General features: G+C 35.1%; 1 protein-coding gene across 4 annotated transcripts in view; it reads left to right on the top strand.

Annotated features, from left to right (window-relative positions):
- Positions 1–20,067, top strand: part of PPP1R12A (protein phosphatase 1 regulatory subunit 12A) — a 142,427-nt gene that overhangs the window by 41,543 nt on the left and 80,817 nt on the right. For all 4 annotated transcript variants that reach the window (XM_069489797.1, XM_069489796.1, XM_069489795.1 and 1 more), the window contains one exon: positions 11,474–11,604. In XM_069489797.1, the coding sequence (XP_069345898.1) occupies positions 11,474–11,604 (131 nt within the window). The remainder of the gene's footprint in view (positions 1–11,473; positions 11,605–20,067) is intronic.

The following is a 20,067-nucleotide window of genomic DNA, read 5'->3' as shown; positions in this document are numbered from 1 at the left end:
GGTAATTGCTCTGGATATGCATTCAAGAAAAACTTAAGATAAACTGTGTCAGATAAGATTTTGGAAATTCATTCTGTTTCTTTCCTTATATGGCTTAATAAACTGACCAAATTTAGTCAAATATTTTAAGTCAGCAAGTCATCTGTCTCTTAATGTGCTGCATGTGTTAGCTTTTGATTCTCTTGGCAACTGTATTTTTATGGGCATGCCTTGCCAATTTCTTGTATATACTTTGTAAATGTTCAGTAGAACAGTTTGAATGAATTCAGGATCATGTATGTACGATGTATATTTTGTGAGAATACTTTTTTTCCCTTTTTTTTTGATACAGAGTTTTGCTCTGTTCACCAGGCTAGACTGCAGTGACGTCATGACTCACTGCAACCTAAAATTCCTGGGTTTAAGCCATCCTCCTGCCTCAGCCTCCCGAGTAGCTGGGACTACAGGCACACACCATCATGACCGGCTAATTTTTCTATTTTTTGTAGAGATAGGGTCTTGCTATGGTGCTCAGGCTGGTTTCGAACTGCTGCCTCAAGCAGTCCACCCACTTTGGCCTCCCAAAGTGCTAGGATTATAGGTATGACAATACTTTTAGTATTTAATTTATATTAAAACATTTCAAAAACATATTACATTTATAAACAAAAAAGAACAAGCAGACTTAACATTAACTGCTTTATGTATTTTTATTGGTCTTTCTTATGTTGTATTGAATTAAAAGCATAAACATTTAAAAATCAAAATGAACATTCCTATATGTTAATCTTTTTCAAAGAGCCAGGGTAATCACCTTCTTCAAATGGAGAAGCTTTAAAGATTAACAGTTTGTCCTGAAAATGTTTTATCCTCAATGTCAAGATTACTCATAAGATGGCAAATAAGACTCTATTCTGGATCATGCCTACCTTTATCCTCACTGTATTCAACTTTGCATCCTTATATACCAGAGCTATTTTTCACTTGTTCTTGTGTTAAACTCAAGTGTAAAGCCTTCTTTAGGAAATACTTCCTAAGTACCGTCATTCCTCCTTAGTTCTCCTTTTCTGAGCACTCACAATAACCAGTGGATATGTCTATAATTACTTACCTTATTCCTTTTGATGTTATCATCTGTGTATTTGTCTTCTGTACTAGATGGTGAATGTCTTGAACTTTCTATTTCCAGCTCTTTACTGACTGAATAAAATACCACAATTTTTTTTTTTTTGGCCAAGCAGAATATACCGATCATAATTTAATCTTAACTCTTTTCTTATTTTTTTCATAATCATTTCTCTTATGCTCTCTCCCTGAGTGATTTCAAGTCCCATTGTTTTAACTATTACCTCAGTGCAGATAATTTCCAAATTGTTATTTTCATCCCACATTTTTTTTCAGAGCTTCAGATCTGCATGGTTAGATAGGGGTACTGGGACCTATAAATTCAGCATATGCAAAGCTAATAAAATCATCTCTATTTCCTCAACCTGCTCTTTGAATCTGTGGTATTTATCTTAATGAATGGCTTCTCCCTCCCTCTCACCCTTCATATCCAGTCTTCCATTAAGCCTTGCATTTTTTCTGCTAAGCTTCTCTTCATGTAGTTCCATTCTAAGTAGAGGCATACCTCGGAGATATTGTAGATTCAGTTCTAGACCATTGCAATAAAGCGAGTCACCCAAATTTTTGGGTTCTCCAGTGTATATAAAAGTTATATTTACACTATACTGTAGTCTATTATGTGTGCAATAGCATTACATCTAAAAAAACAATGTACATACCTTAATTTAAAAATACAGTATTGTTAAAAAGTGCTGATGATCATCTAAGCCTTCAGCGAGTTATAATCTTTTTGCTGGTGGAGGGTCTTGCCTTGATGTTGGCTGCCATGGTGGTAGTTGCTGAAAGTTGGGCTGGCTGTGGCAATTTCTTAAATTAAGATAACAATGAAGTGGGCTGCATCAATTGATTCTTCCTTTCACAAAAGATTTTTCTGTACATGTGATGCTATTTGATAGCATTTTACCCACAGTAGAACTCCTTTCAAAATTGGAGTCTGTCCTCTCAAACCCTGCTGCTGCTTTATCAACTAAGTTAATGCAATATTCTAAATCCTTTGCTGTGTTAATAGTATTCACAGCATCTTCACCAGAAGTATATTCTATCTCAAGAAACCACTTTCTTCGCTCATCTATAAGAAGGAACTCCTCATCCATTCAAATTGTGTTATTAGATTGCAATAATTAAGTCATACCTTCAGGCTCCACTTCTAATTCTAGTTCTTTTGCTATTTCCACCACATCTGCAGTTATTTCCTCCACTGAAATCTTGAACCCCTCAAAGTCATTCATGAGGGCTGAAATCAACTTCTTCCAAACTCCTGTTATTGTTGATATTTTAACCTCCTCCCGTGAATCATGAATGTTCTTAATGGCATCTAGAATGATGAATCCTTTTCAAAAGGTTTTCAATGTAATTTGCCTAGATCCATCACAGGAATCACTATCTATGGCAGCTATGGCCTTATGAAATGTATTTCTTAAATAATGATACTTAAAAGTCAGAATTACTTCTTGATCTATGGGCTATAGAATGGATGTTGTGTTAGCAAGCATGCAGACAACATTAATCTCCTTGTACATTTCTGTGAGAGCACTTGGTGACCAGGTGCATTATCAGTGAACAGTAGTATTTTGAAAGGAGTCTTTTTTTTTCTAAGCTATAGGTCTTAACAGTGGGCTTAAAATATTCAGTAAACCATGGTGTGTACGGATGTGCTGTCATCCAGGCTTTGTTGTTCTATTTATAAGAAAGCAGGCAGAGTAGATTTAGCTTAATTCTTAAGGGCCCTAGGATTTTCTGAATGGTAAATCAGCATTGGCTTCAACTTAAAGTCACTAGATGCATTAGCCCCTAACAGAGAGTCGACCTGTCCTTTGAAACCTTCAAGCCTAGTGTTGACTTCTCTTCTCTATCTGTGAACGTCCTGATTGGCAATCTTATTTTATTAATAAGAGAAGGCTGTTTTATCTACATTGGAAATCTGTATTTTAGTGTAGCTACCTTCATCAGTTATTTTAGCTAGATCTGGATAACTTGCTGCAGCTTCTCCATCAGTACTTGCTGCTTTAGCTTGCACTTTTATGTTATGAAGGTGGCTTCATTCCTTAAACCCATGAACCAACCTCTACTAGCTTCTAACTTTTCTTCTGCATCTTCTTCACCTCTCCCAACCTTCATAGAATTGCATGAGTTAAGTCCTTGCTCTGGATTCAGCTTTGGCTTAAGGGAATGTTGTGGCTGGTTTGATTTTTTTCTATCCAGACCACTATAACTTTCTCTGTATCAGCAGTAAGGCAGGCTTTCTTATCATTTGTGTATTCACTGGTGTAGCACTTTTAATTTCCTTCAAGAATATTTCCTTTGCATTCACAACATGGCTGTTTGGCACAAGAGGGCTAGCTTTTGACCTGTGTCAGCTTTCAACATGGCTTCCTCCCTAAGCTTTAATCATTTTTAGCTTTTGATTTAAAGTGAGAAATGTATGACCCTCTTCCTTTCATTTGAACACTTAGCGACCATTGTAGGGTTATTAACTGACCTAATTTCAATGTTTTGTGTTTCAGGGTATAGGGAAGCAAAGGAAGAAAGAGAGAGACAGGGGAATGTCCGATGGGTGGAGTAGTCAGAATACATGTTTATTGATTAGTTTGCTGTCTTATGGGCATCATGTGCCCCCAAACAATTACAATGTAATTTCAAAGATCACTGATCATAGATCACCTTAACAGATATAGTAATAACGGAAAAGCTTGAAATATTGCTAGAATTACCAAAATGTGACACAGAGACTCAAAATAAGCACATGCTGTTGAAAAAGTAGCACCAATAGACTTGCTCACTAGGGAGGTGCCACAGACCCCCACTATGTAAAAAAAATACAATATCCTCTAAACTCAATAAAGCACTATAAAATGAGGTATGCCTTTATCTGCTGTTGCTTAATTCAGGTTCTTCCTTCTTCATACTACTTCTGTGAACTTTCTGAAATATTGATCTGATCATGTCACACCTCTGCTTAAAAACTAAGGATGACTTTTTCAAATATTATCTTCTTGAAATTCTAAAATGTTTTCTTCTACCTTGTCCTTCTGCTTAATTGAGCTACTGTTACTGATGGGAGCATAGCAGATTCTGTTGGTGTGTTGGAGTAGAAAGAGGTTGAAAACCATCTGTAGTCAAATCCAGTCATCTTTGCACTATGTTCAGACCTTTCATCACCTAGCCTTATCCTGTTTTATACCTTACAGATAACTATACCACTGGATGACTTGCTGATTGTTTATTCCATGCATTTTTAAAATCATTAGTGCCTTTGCTTAGGTTCCTGCCAGTTGAATTGCTACTTGAACTCCTATGTAATCTTCAAAACTTTGCTCAAATACATACTTTTTATTGGGACCCATATAGACCCTCTTAGTCACAAAAATATCTCTTTATGTCCTCAATGTTATTTTTGTATTTTCTACTCACTGCTCTTATGGCCCTTATGTGATAATTGTTATTTATGGACTATCCTATGTTATAATGTGATGTTTTTCCTTCTCTGTATTCCTAGGACCTTGGCATAAATACTTTTCAATATATATAATATGAAGAATAGCTAAAGGAATTAGGGATATTTAGCCTGAAAAAAAGAATATGTAAGAATTCTTAGGGGAAGAAAAGTTTTCATAATATTTAAAGGTTATCAGTTAAAAGAGGGATTCCATTTGATATGTCGAACTCCAGAAAGCAGGGGTTAAAAGTTAGAGGGATACACATTTTAGCATAAACAGCTTAGAAGAAAATAAGTAAATTGCCTTATACTATAAGTAATAATAGTAGCTTTTCAATAATGGTGTCCTATTACTTTCTTATTTTAATATTTAAATTGAGGTATAATTTATGTACGATGAAGAACCCAAGATTTAAGTGTAAGATTCAGTGAATTTTTGCATATGTATATGCCTGTGTAAAAATCACCCCCAAGAAATAGGGAACATTTCCAGCCCCTCAGAAAGTTTCATCATGTCCCTCCTGTCATTCCTCCACAGATTTAACCATGGTTCTGAGTTCTATCACCAAAAATTACTTTTACCTGGAAATCTACAGCATGTATGCTTGTGTATCTGCCTTCTTTCACTCATCTATATATCTGTGAACTTCATCCATGTTGTTGAAGATAGTGTTTTGTTTTTTTTGTTCGATGTTCTTCTTTATCAATGTATTAAATTCTGTTACATGAATGGGATCTCCCCATACACACATATACCCCCACCCCATGTATTTATGCATTCTATACAACTTTAGTATATACCATCAGATGATTTTCTGAAGTGGTTGCTTGAATTTCACACTTTCATCAGTAATTTGGTTGTTTTTCCACATTGTAGTAGACTTAATGCTTTTCATTTATGAGTCAAGTTTTTAATTTTCTTTTTACGTAAACACTGCCTATTCATTGTGGACATTTTGAAAATGAAGGAAAATTTAAGGAAGAAAGTAAAAATTATAATCTCACAACCAATGACTTTAACCTTTAGAACATATTCTTCTAGCTTTTTTGTGTGAATATTTTTTAGTAAAGTTGGAATCATATTAAGCATCTTTTCTTAAAAGCTTTATATTGTGGGCATTTTCCCATATCTTTTTATCCTTTCCCATATCCACATTTGCATCCTTTTAAAAATACTAAATACTCCTATGGCCATACCACCCTGAACACACCATATCTCATCTGATCTTGAATGCTAAGCAGGGTCAGGCCTCGTTAGTGCGGGGGTGGGAGACTGTGTGGGAATACTGAATGCTGTAGGCTTAAAAAAAAAAAAAAAAAGAAAAAAACTAAAAAACCTAAATACCCTTAATATATCATGGGCTTTTCCCCATATCCCTTTACAAAGAATCATTTCTTGTTTGCTTGACATTATTCTTCATTTTAAAAAAATAATATTTGTACTAAATACATTAAGTAGAGATTTTTATTTTTATATTGATGATAAAAAGTCAGAATGCTGTTTTGGAGAACATGAGATTTAAAAGAGGTTGAGAAAAAAGACAAGTTGGAATTTAATCAATATCTTTTCTCAAGGAAAATTAATGATTACTCTTATAAACAGGTCTAATATTATTTCAGGTCACTGAGTTATTAGCTCATCTCAAGTAACATTTTATAAACTACTCTCTAGTAGAATTTTGATGTTTCTTCTGTTATTAGATAGCTATGTTTCTCAAATCTCTTCTACTCTATTCCTTTAACCACTACTCCATGGAAAACACATAGTTCTTTTCTCAAGCAATATATATTTAAAATCCATATGAATGTTACTTTCTTATTCATTTATCATCTCCTATATGTGAGGTATGTTCTGGGTACTTTGGAACCCTGCTATATGGTTACTTACAACTTTTTCCAGAAAGAGGAATCACGAATACATAAGAATTTTAAACATGATAGGGAATTTTAGTGATTTATAACTGCCCAGCTTCTTCCTTTCACTTGCAATATGAAGACATCAAAGCCCAAAAAGATTTAAGTTAGTTTTCCACAGCCACAGAATTTGTGGCAGAGCCAGAACTAGAACCTAAAACCAAAAGCTATGATTCCATCTCAATGCTTTTCCACTTTAGGTGTATTATTAATATATAGTGCTTTTCTTGACATAAACTTTGCCATTTTCCTCCTTAGGTAAATGCTACAAAAAGCATTTCTTTTGCTTCTGTGGCAGGTAAAAGAAAATTGGTTTCATTTATACAATAAGTACTTATTAAGTACCTAGAATTTGTGATATCCTGTTGTAGAGACTGCAGATAGATGCGAAATATGTTGATAAACTAGGAACATCTGTGAAAAGCAGTGTGTCAAGAACTTACTTTTTGTAATCTGAGACTCTGTGTTAGAATCTCAGCTCTATCATTTCTTGTCTGTGTGACTTATTCAAGCTACTCATTCTCTTTGAATCTTAGCTTCTTCCTGCATTCATTCATTCATTTATTTGTTGAGCCCCTACCACATGCCAAGAACTTTGTAGGGTACTGGGGATATAGCAAAATTCCTGCTCTCATCAAGCCTTCATGCTGGGCGTAGGATAAACAGATGATAAATAAATAAGCAAAATATATAGTATGTGGTATGGAGAAAAATAAAGCAGATAACTCAGGTTGTAAAATGGTGGGCCAGGGTGTTGTAATTTTAATATAGTGGCCAGGAAAGGCATTAACCATAAAAGTGACAGTTAAGCAAAGACTTCATTTGCAAAATGTGGTTACAGGTATGTCTCACTAACTCGTTGCTGATATATAATGCTGAGTCATTATATCTGATTAGCCAACACCAAACTGCTCTTTCTTAGGTTCAAAGGGCAGTTAAGAAGCTCTTTTGTGTTTTTTGCATCAGTTATACTCTCTCTTTCTGCCATTAATATTCTGTTTTTTTGTTGATGTGTTTTCATTCCTAGGAAATAGTTTCTTTTTCCAAATATAAACAAACAAGAACTTCCTTTGGTGGTTAAGTACTGGCTAGGTGTTAACGTGCTAGTTTAAGCCTCTTTTAAGGGGATGGGAAGGTAATGCTCTATGTGTAGCAAAATCTATTAAAACCACTTTTTTACAACACATCAATCTTTATTACTTTCAGTAGCTACTTAAAATGTCTTTCTGGTTTCTTAATAAACTTGATTTTTTAAATACATTTAGAAGAGTGGGTAGCTCATCAATTCTCCAACAGAGATGTCTTGGCAATAAAATGAAGAGGATAGTATAAATTAATATGTTTGCTAATCAATTGTATTAGAACCAGTTTTAAAGAATGTAGAGAGGATAGTCATCAGCCCACATACTCATAGTTGTGTGTCAGTTCTGTGCTGATCATAGATAAGAAACAGCAGCTGATTAGCTTAATGTATTCCATTTTTCCCAAATTAGAAAAAAGCCACTTGCCCCTCTCAACAAATAGTAATGACTTTTGAATTAGGAAAAAACCCCTTTCACAGAGGTCCTTGAATGGATTTCATCCCATCTTCCCAACTCCCGAAATCAAATACCTTTGTGCATGACACAGACTTCACATTCTTAGGCAGGAGTCCTGGTAATATAAGTATCTCCATAGGGACTATCTTGTAATGATTATGAATAGTACTAATTTCAAAAAGCCTCCCCAGAGTAAATAGAGTATGTCTATGAATATAACCTATCTAATAGGACATTTATAAAGTATTTACATTGTATTTATCACATATATGATAGTTTGAATACCCCTAATTTAGAAATCTGAAATACTCCAAAATCCAAAACCATTTGAGCACCAATGTGATGCTCAAATGCTCATTGGAGCATTTCAGATTTCAGATTTTCAAATTAGGGATGCCAAAGTGGTATAATGCAAATGTTCCAGAATCCAAAAAAAAAAAAAAAAATTCTGAAATCAAAAACACTCTGGTCCCAAGAATTTTGTATAAGGAATATTCTAACCTATAATACATTTTTCAGTGCATGGTTCCTTTAAGAGAACTGTTTTTTAATTTAAGAAGTTAAGATTTTATATGTAAATAATCACAGTATGGGAATATATATGTATAATTGGCCATAATACAATGAGCTAACTATTGGCTGTCATGAGAGTTCCCTACATTAGTATTGTAGAAATTACTTCCAGCTGGCTGAACAGCTTCTTGGTTAGGGTGACATTTGTGCTAGGCCTTGAAGGATGGGAAGAATTAGTATATGCATTGTCTTATGGAGCAGACATTTAATGAGTGAAAGTGAGTAAAGGCACCAAAGCTAAAAAGCATGGACTATAAATAGAGAACAGTGAGGGGTCACACTGACTGGATGAAGAGTATACATTTGAAAAATATGTATTTATAGATAACTTTGTGCATGCTTGCCCCTGTTCTAGGTGTTGTATCTCTGGTGATGGACAAGACAGACAAGTTTCGTTTTCTATGGAGCTTACATTTTAGTAGAGGTAGAAAACAGATATAAATAACTGTGGATATTGGTGTTATTGACAATAGATTGATGATAGAGTAGAGGAAATTATTTTTTGCTTTTTTTAAGACAAGGTCTCACTCTGTTGCCCCTGCTAGAGTGCGGTGGTGTCATCATAGTTCACTGCAACCTCAAACTCCTGGGATCCAGCGATCCTCCTACCTTAGTTCCTGAATAGCTGGGACTACAGGCGCTTGCCACCATGCCAGGCTAATTTTTGTTTATTTCTTGTAGAGACAGGGTCTCCCTATTCCTCAGGCTAGTCTCGAACTCCTGATCTCAAGCAGTCCTCCTTTCTCGGCCTCCCAGCACTAGTGCTGGGATTGCAGGCATGAGCCACCATGTCGGCCTTAGGAATTACTTCAAAGGGATGTCCAGGAAGGCCTTTCTGAAGAAGAAACATCTGCATGGAGACTTGTGTGATGAGAAGGAATCAGCATGCCTAAATCTGGGGGCAGAGCATTCCTGACAGTGAAAACAGCAAGAACAAAGGCCTTGAAGTACCTAGATGAGGAATAGAAAGGTGCCTACTGTAGCTGGAGCAAAGTGATCTTAGGAACAGCTGTGGAGAACAATAAGTACCTTGGAGAGGGTTTTTGTGAGGATAATGTATATAAATCAGCAAAATAGATAAAGCACCTCTCATACGACCTGGCACAAATAAGCGCTAATAGAAGTTCCCTTCTTATTTACTATAGAGCTATGGCTCTCAAAACTTTTCATCTGAGGATCTCTTTATACTCTTCAGAATTATTGAAGATTCGGCCGGGCGAGGTGGCTCACGCCTGTAATCCTAGCACTCTGGGAGGCCGAGGCGGGTGGATCGCTCAAGGTCAGGAGTTCGAGACCAGCCTGAGCAAGAGCGAGACCCGTCTCTACTAAAAATAGAAAGAAATTATATGGACAACTAAAAAAATATATATAGAAAAATTAGTCGGGCATAGTGGCGCATGCCTGTAGTCCCAGCTACTCGGGAGGCTGAGGCAGGAGGATCGCTTAAGCCCAGGAGTTTGAGGTTGCTGTGAGCGAGGCTGACGCCACGGCACTCAGTCTAGCCTGGGCAACAAAGTGAGACTCTGTCTCAAAAAAAAAAAAAAGAATTATTGAAGATTCCAATGAGCTTTTGTTTTTGTAGGTTGCATGTATTAATATTTACAATTTTAGAGGTTAAACTGAGGATATAAAATATTTATTAATTCTTTAAAAAATAATAGTAACTAGCCCTTGTTACATAGAATGCATTTTTAATTACAATCACTAATTCATTTTTTCTTGAAAGTTTGAATTTATCATTGGTAACAAATATACTGTTAGCTGCTTTTCTTGAAATAACAGACTCATTTTATTTTCAAGAAAATGTCTGCCCCAAATCAAAGTTACATTAACCATAGTTTGTCATTTAAGTGGAAATAATATTCCATGGAAAAGCAGCTAGTTCTGCGTGCCAACTCATTCTCGCAAGTGCTTTTCCTCAAAACAACCATCTTTCTTGGAAGAAGTGCTTTAACGCATACTTCCTATCCTATTCCACAGAATACTAAGAAGATGTGTATAATGGGTCAGGATTTAATAAATACTGCTTTTCAGGGACATTCATGAGTAAAAATAGCTTTTAAAACAAAAACTGAGTATATAATGGTCAATACAGTGACTGCTAATAGAGTTTTTTGGTGGTTTTTTTTTTTTTTTTTTTTTTTGCCACTGCCTTGTGTTGTGCTTTTGACCCATCAAGTGCACATGTCAATAAAGTAAAAAAGGGAAATAACATCTCAGTGTTATTTTGAAAATAATTTTATCTTGTCAACTCCCTGAAAGGATCTTACATTCCCCCTCCCTTCAACAGACCACACTTTGAGGTCCACTGCTAATAGAGAATATTATTAGTACTTACTTATAATGTTTTGATTGTTTTCATTTTAATATGTACTTGTTTTGCTAATTGGGTTGCCATAAAGAGTCTAGTTATGTACAGTACTGTTGTGTGTGTGTTTAAGCAAGGACTCTTACAATTTAGTTAGTATCATTGGCCTACTTGATGACAGTACAGTCAAGAGCAGAAGATGAATTTATGGAGGATATTTATAACACTAAAAGCCCCAGCTTCAGCATATATAGTTCATTCGTGTAACAAAAAACACTTGTACCCCCTAAATCTATTGAAATTTAAAAAAAGAAAAAAGGAAAAAATAGCTTCTGACCAGGCGTGGTGGCTCATCCCTGTGACCCCAGCACTTTGGGAGGCTGAGGCGGAGGGATTGCTTGAGCCCAGGAGTTCAAGGTTGCAGTAAGCTATAATGGTGCCACTATACTCTAGCCTGGGCAAAAGAATGAGATTCTGTCTCTCAAAAAAAAATTAAAAAAAAAAAAAAAGGGCTACAAGGTAGGAATTTTATTCTATTGATGTATTATTTGGGGTATTGATTCAGATTTTTTCCAATCATGCTTTCTGTTTTGTTTTTAGGCTTGCATTGATGACAATGTTGATATGGTGAAGTTTCTGGTAGAAAATGGAGCAAATATTAATCAACCTGATAATGAAGGCTGGATACCACTACACGCAGCTGCTTCCTGTGGATATCTCGATATTGCAGAGTAAGCCAGTTCTGTGTTTTTGGTTTTATCCTAATACTATTTTAGAGACCTGAGATTTCATAGAAAAGTTAAAGATAAAAATGAGTGAACTCTTATATATTACCTTAATTCATGAAAATTATGCTTTCTGAGAAAAAAGAGTAAGTGGTTTTTAAAAATCTAATTATTAAGTCTCTCAGTATCAAATCTTCCTCCTATCTCCCCAGCCTCTCCTGTCTCCCTACCCTCTTTGGCCTTTAGTACTTGGTATTAATATTAGTAATTGTACACATTCCCTATTCCCATCTTTTTTTCTTTTGAGTGTAGCTAGAGCATTGTCAAATGATTGAGGGTTAATATTTAGGAATCTAGTGCATTCCTAAATAATCATGAATTGTTAGGAGAAATTAACAATAATTCTCAGTTGGATTACTCTCCTGTAGGGAGAATATGATACATAGTTCTCCTTTAGTCTGCTTGCTTAGTTCTTTAAGATTGTTTTCTAAAAATATATTTTTTAGAAAGTTCAGTGAGAGATGAAAAAGTTCACTGTATTCTCAACTACTTTTAATGTGTGGGTACTTTGCAAGAAAATCTGATTCTCGAAGTATTTAACAAGTATAGATAATCCTGAAAAAATAATTTTTTCATTATGTTTCCTTGTTACTGTGTATCCATACCGTAAAGTTTTTTGGCCTTTTTGCTCACATCAAAGCTTATCAACTAATAAATATTGAATATGGGAATTCTACACTGTAAATATCTCTTAGTTAGCCTTCATAGTTTTATCTCTTGGTACATTTTGCTTTTTTCTCCATGTGTAGTGGAGATACAATATGTCATTTTCAAGGGGGAAACAGTGTATGGTGAAATGAAAAGTGCTCTGACTTGAAAATTAGAAGGTCTGAGTTACTTGAGTTTTATTACTGACTGCCACCAATTTCAGTACATCTTTTGGTAATTTGTTTCCTCTTTCCGAGCATTGATTGCTTTACGTATAAACTGAGGAAGTCTTTTTGCCATTGTAAAACAACTGTGTTTGTTCCCACTTATAATCATGTTTCTCAAGTTCGTTACCTTCTTTTTGTACTTATGAAGCTCAATTGAAGACTTAGATTTCTTCTTCATAGAAAAAAATATGTGCCTTTGTCTTCAGCCATACTCAAAGATTAGGTACTTAGACTCTGGAGTGAATCGATGTGGATTATGAATGCTTTCTCAACCACTATTGAGGAGTGTGACCTTGGCAAGTGTTTAACTTTTCTATGCTTACACTTTCTCCTCTATAAAATGGAAATAATATTTCCTAAGTTTGTTTTGACAATTAACCAAGGTAATTTATCAAGCATAGTATCTGGAAATACTCAGTATGTATTAACTTTTGGCCATTATCTTTTTTATCTACTCTGGGGAAATGAAAACTCAATCTCTTTCTTCAGGTGTTTAATCCTTGTATTTCCTTTTTTTATTCATGCTTCTGAATTTGAAAAAGCAATGATAATGTCCTGAATAATTTCCTTGCTTACACTTTATTAGATCATAAATGAATTGTGTCAGTTGGGATGCTCTTCGCTGCAAGTAACAGAATACCCAATTTAAAATGACCTAAAGAATAAAGACACTTGTTAAATAGGGTACTATTTAGTTTAGAGGAAGGGCATTCAGATTGATTAAGCTGCTTATTGGTGTCAGCAAGGGTCTGGGACCTTTCAGTGTTTTCTTCTGGATTTCCCAGATATGGATTTTATACTTAGCCTTGTCCCCTCATGGTCACAAAATGATTGCCACAACCCCATAATTGTGTTTTTACATATCCACATCCAAAAGCAAAATAAAAAATGCATTGGGGGCGGAAAATATCTTCTCCGTATTCTGTGTATATTAAGGAGGGAAGCCTTTCCTAGAGAGCACTCTGATTGCCAAAGACTTACCCTAAAGAGATTTATATTGGCCTGGGCTTGGTCATTACTGTGTACCAGCTGGGAAAAGTAAATATCTGGCATATTCAGCTTGTTGCATGCCAGTAAATAAGTATGAGGAAGAGTAAGTAGTTTTTTGCAATTGTTAATATTATCAGTAGGGTAACTATTTTCATTTTTTGGAGGGTGGTTTATGGAATATGTGTTTCACAGGACTTGTATAAAACAAAAGTGATCTTTTTTGGCCAAGGTTGACTAGAGTTTTGCCAATCTAACTACCTTTCTATAGGCAGTTTGACTTTATGGCTGTGATATAACTGAAGTGTTTAAATCCATAGTTTCGTTGAACAAAACTATAATTAGAACAATGATGAGTTTTTCTTTTTGCTCTTTCTGCCATCTGAGAATCTTTTTTAAAATAATGACTGACACTGTTTTGATAAAAGGCAATTTAACTCTAGTGTATACTGGGTTATTTGTTAAGGTGATTGTTGCCCAAAACCCTTCCAAATGCCTAATTGTTTTTATCACCATAATTTCTTTCAGCAATTAATTTCACCAATAAGTGAGAAGTTAAACTCTCATTTTCTTGGGTTTAGAAAAATGTAGTGTGGTAGCTTAAGAGATAGGGTGAAGATATGCCCTAGATCATAACATTTTATAGAGGAGAAAGAAGGCTCTAATAATAGTGACGTAGACACAATAATTACAAACTAGGGATGACCTGGGAAAATTGGGGCATATGATCCCTCTGCTAACTGAAGTATTTTGGATTTAAATTTAGGCCAGGCACGGTGGCTCATGCCTGTAGTCATAGCATTTTGGGAGGCTGAGACGGCGGGATTGCTTGAGGCCAGGAGTTTAAGACTATCCTACGCAACATAGCAAGATACTGTCTCTACAAAAAATTAAACATTCAGCCAGGCGTGGTGACATACACCTGTGGTCCCAACTACTCCGGAGGCTGAGGGGGGAGGATCACTTGAACCCAGGAGTTTGAGGCTGCAGTGAGGTATGATCAGGCCACTGCACTCTAGCCTGAGCGATAGAGTAAGAGACCCTGTCCCAAGAAAAAAAAAATTGTTGCAAATCCTGATTCTGCCATTCACTAGCTTTGTGCCCTTGGCCAATCTACTTAGTCTTTATGATTTAAGATTCATTATTTATATAATGGGGATGATCCAGCTTCTCCCAAACTCTTATTTCTCATATTGCGTTCCATTTCACATTTTTCACTCTGTCAGTACTGGATTACTTTTAGTTCCCCAACATTTCCTAATGGTTTATATCAGTGTGTCTTTCCTCATAGTGGTTTATTTGCCAGCTTGCATTATTTGACCAGCTCTTACTAAACTCTCAAGATACAGTTTGTGTAACAGTAACTTCTTCCAGGAAGCCTGTCTGATGTTCCTGGCTGATTCATCACCATCTCTAACATGTTAATTATGCACATGCTTCTTTGCCAGCTGCGTTATGCACAGCCTAGTACTAATTCATCCCTATGAAACACACAGTTAAGGCCAGATTAATTTACTCTGAGAACGTAAGCATGATTAGGATACATTGAGTTCTAAATTTTTTATCTCCATTGGAGGTAGTAGAACAAAGAATGTAAGGTTATAGATTCATTTCTAGGCATTTAGTAATTTTACATTTGGTCTGTAGCCCAGCAGAAGTCAAGTGAATAGATAGAAGAATGATGGACCTTCATATTCTGGCTCAATTATCTCTCATTTTCCCCCAAATAATTACCTGAAGGTTGAAACCCTTCCTTATCCTAGAAAAGGTAAAAGTCTTAGGGTAAAGTTAAAAATAGAGGTTGTATAATCATGTCCCTTCTGTAAAGTAGAAGGGAGGACAAAACAATAAGGTGAGTTTGGGGAACCTGATATGATACTCAGTTTTAATAAGTACACGTATTGTGAGTTTTTCATTCTTAGGAATATTAATTACTTTGTTTAACACGTGTTAAAAATCATGCAGTTAAGTTAATAAATATTTAAGCACCTGCTCTGTATCCTGCCAGATATTAAAAAGTATGCATTAACATCATTCTTTTCGTTTGGTGTGCTGAATCAGCAGCATTATGGTCACCTAAAATAGTGTCACCTAGAATTCATATGGTGAAGCCCTAAGTTCCAGTACTCAGAATGTGACTATTTGGAGAAGGAGCCTTAAAAAGATGATTAAGTTAAAATGAGGACTATAGAGTGGTTTCTAATCCAATCTGACTGGTGTTCTTATAAGAGAAGGACATTTGGACACAAAAAGAGACACCAGGGTTCCTCACATGGAGAGGAAAGAGATCATATGAAGAAACAGCAGAAGGCAGCGATCTACCAGGCAAGAAAAGAGGTCTCTGAAGAAAGCAAACCTGCTGATACCTTGGTCTTGGACTTCTAGTCTCCAGAACTGTGAGAAAATATATTTGAATGTTTAAGTCACCCAGTCTGTGGTATTTTGTTATGGCAGCCCTAGCAAACTAATATAGGCAGTATAATAAAATTTTATGACAGTTCATATCAAGATATATTCTTCCCTAAAATTAAAGTATTAGTGTCATTGGCTATGTATCAGAAGTAAAATTGAATAGTATGACTTTGGACATATTAGAAAAGGCAAATGATTATAGAGCCCAAGAAATGTATGAAATTTATTCTTCTACTCTAGAACTATCATTTAGTTATAGCTATAGCTCTATAGCTGTAAGCTGTAACTAAATTGTGAATTTGAATTATATGTGCACAGCATTGAAAACCAAGTCCTCTGACTAAAGAAATAATTAGGTGAAAACAGGAGCTATATAATGGCAGCATTTTTATTTTGCCATTACTTTTTGTTTATTAGCTGAAATATTTTTGTAAAAGAAATATCTTCATATCTACTATTTGGTTACCCCTAGTATAATTTTTATAGGGAAGATAGGATATATTCTTTATTTGTTCCCTTTATATACTAGTTTTTAAAATAATAAGTTTGCTCACTATCTGCTTTCAATAGGAACTAAATTTTTTTTTTTAGTAGTTTAGGTAATATCAGGAGCTCATGCATGTGAACATACAGATGTGTTTCAATCTATTGCAGTGTATTATTTTTGGCAATTATAGTTTCTCCAAGTTGGCTTCTAAGACCTTGGGACATGACCAAATAAAGAGGTCTTTAAAAGCTTCCCTACTCTCTGGTATTACAACATGTTCCAGACTCATCTTTTACATTTCTTGCTCAAGGTCTGGAATCCCCATTTCTCCAAGGAGCCCTCTTCCTTATAATGAGTGCCAAGAGTGCTCGTTGCTACTGGGTTGGTCATTGTTCCCATTTCAAAATCGGCACCAAGGTGTTTTTCTTTAACCTCTTCTGTCTTGTACCACTATTCCTTTCTCCCTCACTTCATTGCCGGGAAATAAAGGATTGCAATAACACATAATTACTAATTGGCTTCATCATATATTACACATACATTAGACTGAGTATAATAATACCACCACCAGCAACAATATTATTACTGAAAACAGTTTGAAGTTTTGTTTTTGAGGGTTTTGTCTTGGTTTTTTGGCATTTCTTTTTGTCTCTAGGGTATCCAACATGGAATATTTCATCAAATTACTGTGTGTTGAATTCACTTGAGAGTTTACTTTTTTTAGTTTAATTTTGTTTTATAATTTATATAAAATACCAGTTTCGGTGTCAATACCTGCTCTACCACTCTATTTCCTCCCATGTCCTAGCAGTATCCCTTAAAAAAAATTGTATACTCTATCCCAGTTTGCTTTTTTAATATAAGTATTAATGTTACTACCCCCTCTTTGTAGATAAATGATAGAATATCGCACACATATTTCTCCATTTTGCTTTTCTCACCTTACAGTCTATTCTGGAGATTACTATTTAGTGGAACATAGAAATACTCCTCATTGTTCTTTTCAATTGGTAGCGTTCCATGGTGTAATATGTCATTATAGCTTATTCAACCTGTCTCTCTTAATTGACCAATTAATGTTTAATTGAATGACTACAGTTTTAGTCTTAGAGTTGTCCTTTTTTGTATTCTTCCAAATTATAGGAATTTTTGTGTTTATATGAGAATATTTTTATTTAAATGATTTGTTTAATATTTTGGTTATTGATGTAATTATTATTCTGATATAATCTTTTCTGTGTTATAGTTTGGTCACATTTCTTTTTCAAGCTTCCACTGCGAATACTTTCTTTCTTTCTTTTTTTTTTTTTGGAGACGAGGGTCTTGTTCTGTTGCCCAGGCTAGAGTGCAGTGGCACAATCATAACTAACCGTAACCTCCAACTCCTGTGCTCAAATAGTCCTCCTGCCTCCTGCCTCAGCTTCCCAAGTAGCTGGGACTACAGGTACACACTACTAATGTTTTTTTAGTTTTTATAGAAATAGAGTCTCTATGTTGCCCAGGCTGGTCTTGAACTCCTGTCCTCAAGCGATCCCCTGCCTAGGCCTCCCAAGGTGCTGGGATTACAGGCAGGTGTGAGCCACCACACTCAGCCCAGGAATGCTTTTGTCTTGAGTAGCTTTAATGTTAAATTTTCCAATGTAAGAGGAAAATTAACCCTACATTAGTCTAGTGTTATATGGTTTCATAGAACATAGCATAGAATATTGATTAATTGGTATATTTAATATATTTTTTTCTTGTTTGAAGTAATTTTAAAGACACTGCTGTTGAAGATTTCATATCTTATTATAAAGTGTTTGTAGGCTGATTACATTCAGTGATAATTTTCATGGTCTTATTTACAGTATGGAAAAAATTTTATTAGCTTTGTCACTTCATCAGCTATTTAAGGATCCGACAATTTAAAAATATTTCTGGTGGCTTATTTATGGCTTGGCTTTTCTTCTTCATTATTGCCTTTATTCCATAAACATCCAGCAGAATCCTCAAGATTTCTGTTCACTCAACCTTCAATGTATGCCCAATATCTAATTTTATTTCATCACCATCTTTTATTTCTTCCTTATCCTGGGCACTGTTGTTTTTCACTGGAATTATTACGGTTGCCTCCTTCTAAGCATAACTGCATCTATTTTCTTCACAGCAGCTGGAATGAGCCTTTTAAAATATTTCAAGTCCTATAACATCACATTTTCATTCAAAGCTCACCAATAGATTTACACTGCATTCTAGGTAGAAGTTAAAGTTCTAGTGGCCTGCAAGGCTATAGTTTGGACCCTGGTCACCTCTTTGACTCCATCTTCCATTCTTTTCCAGGGTCTGTCCTGTAGCTGCACTGGTCCCCTTATTGAGCCTTTAAATAAACTAGGTATCTTCATGGCCTTTGCATCTGCTGATTCATGTCTGGAATTTAGTAATGTTATTTATGGTGCTTTTAAAATAGAAATTTCAAGAATTTCAGAAAGTCTTACCAAGTTTAAGAAAATAAATCTTACCCCCTCACCCCCAAGAAACATAGTTGTTAAGAGCTCAGGCTGAGGAATCAGACAACTCTGTTTAAATGTCATAATTCTGTCAAGTAATTGCAGTTAACTTTGGACAAATTACCAGCTTCTCAGAGCCTTTATTTCCTCATCCATAAAATGGAAATATTAATACTTGTCTCTAATTTATAAGATTATTATGAAGATTAAAGAGATCATATATATAAGACAGTTGGCACAATATGTGGCAAATATTTATATTTCAGTAAATGTTGATAATAATTTTTGATCACCACTTTCTAGTGAAAAATAGGTAAGCTCTTGGTTTTGGATTATTTAACAAAGGAACTGTCATCTTGTTTTTTGGTTTTAGGGCAATCCTATCTAGATGAGAGGAGCAGAGAAGAATGAAGTAGTATTTGTCATATTTTCATTGATATGAAATTATTTGGGCCAGAAGAAAGTTTTGGCAAATCCATGAATTTTGGTTTTATTTACATATTTCTTGTCAAGAATGATACTCTTTGTTAGTGTAAACCAGACCATGTATTTTGATCAGAAGTTTGATAAGGGGAAATTAAGTCTAAGATCTTATGAAAATATTAAAATTTTGAGATATGTATATCCTGCTATAATAACAATGAGGTATGTTTGCCTAAAGTTAGAGATAATGTTCTCATATACATGCTTATTCAGTTTTTGAAGGAAATTTATGGGAATGTTTACTGTTATTTCTATTTTGCAATCAGAACTGGACCCTTATTCTTGAGGTTCAAATTCTGATATTCCTTCCGTTATATCACAACTGTTTCTGATATAGCCTTAGGCATTGTGAGATTTAAAAATGAATGCAACATAATCCATCATCTTCAAACTTACAAATACTAGAGAAGTAAATTAACTCTGACACTTGATAGAATGAATGGACCAGCGTATATGTCGGGTTTGCCAACCTTGTTCTATGTTTATTGAGGGGGAGCAAGATAGGATTATAGAGCAAGAGCAAGATATAGGTTTTATAGAGCAAGATACATATGCCACAGATAATGACTAGATCCTTGTTGTATCAAAAGGGGCCTTGGTTATGGTCTGGATCTTGTTTTATAGTGTCTGGGTAGAGACCTCCCTGTGGTTCAGAAGTCATCATGGAACCATTTTGATG

Source organism: Eulemur rufifrons, chromosome 16 (genome assembly GCF_041146395.1).
Source record: "Eulemur rufifrons isolate Redbay chromosome 16, OSU_ERuf_1, whole genome shotgun sequence".
Classification (NCBI taxonomy): domain Eukaryota; kingdom Metazoa; phylum Chordata; class Mammalia; order Primates; family Lemuridae; genus Eulemur; species Eulemur rufifrons.
The sequence above is the reverse complement of the archived record's forward strand: the minus strand, read 5'-3'. Positions and strand labels throughout refer to the sequence as shown.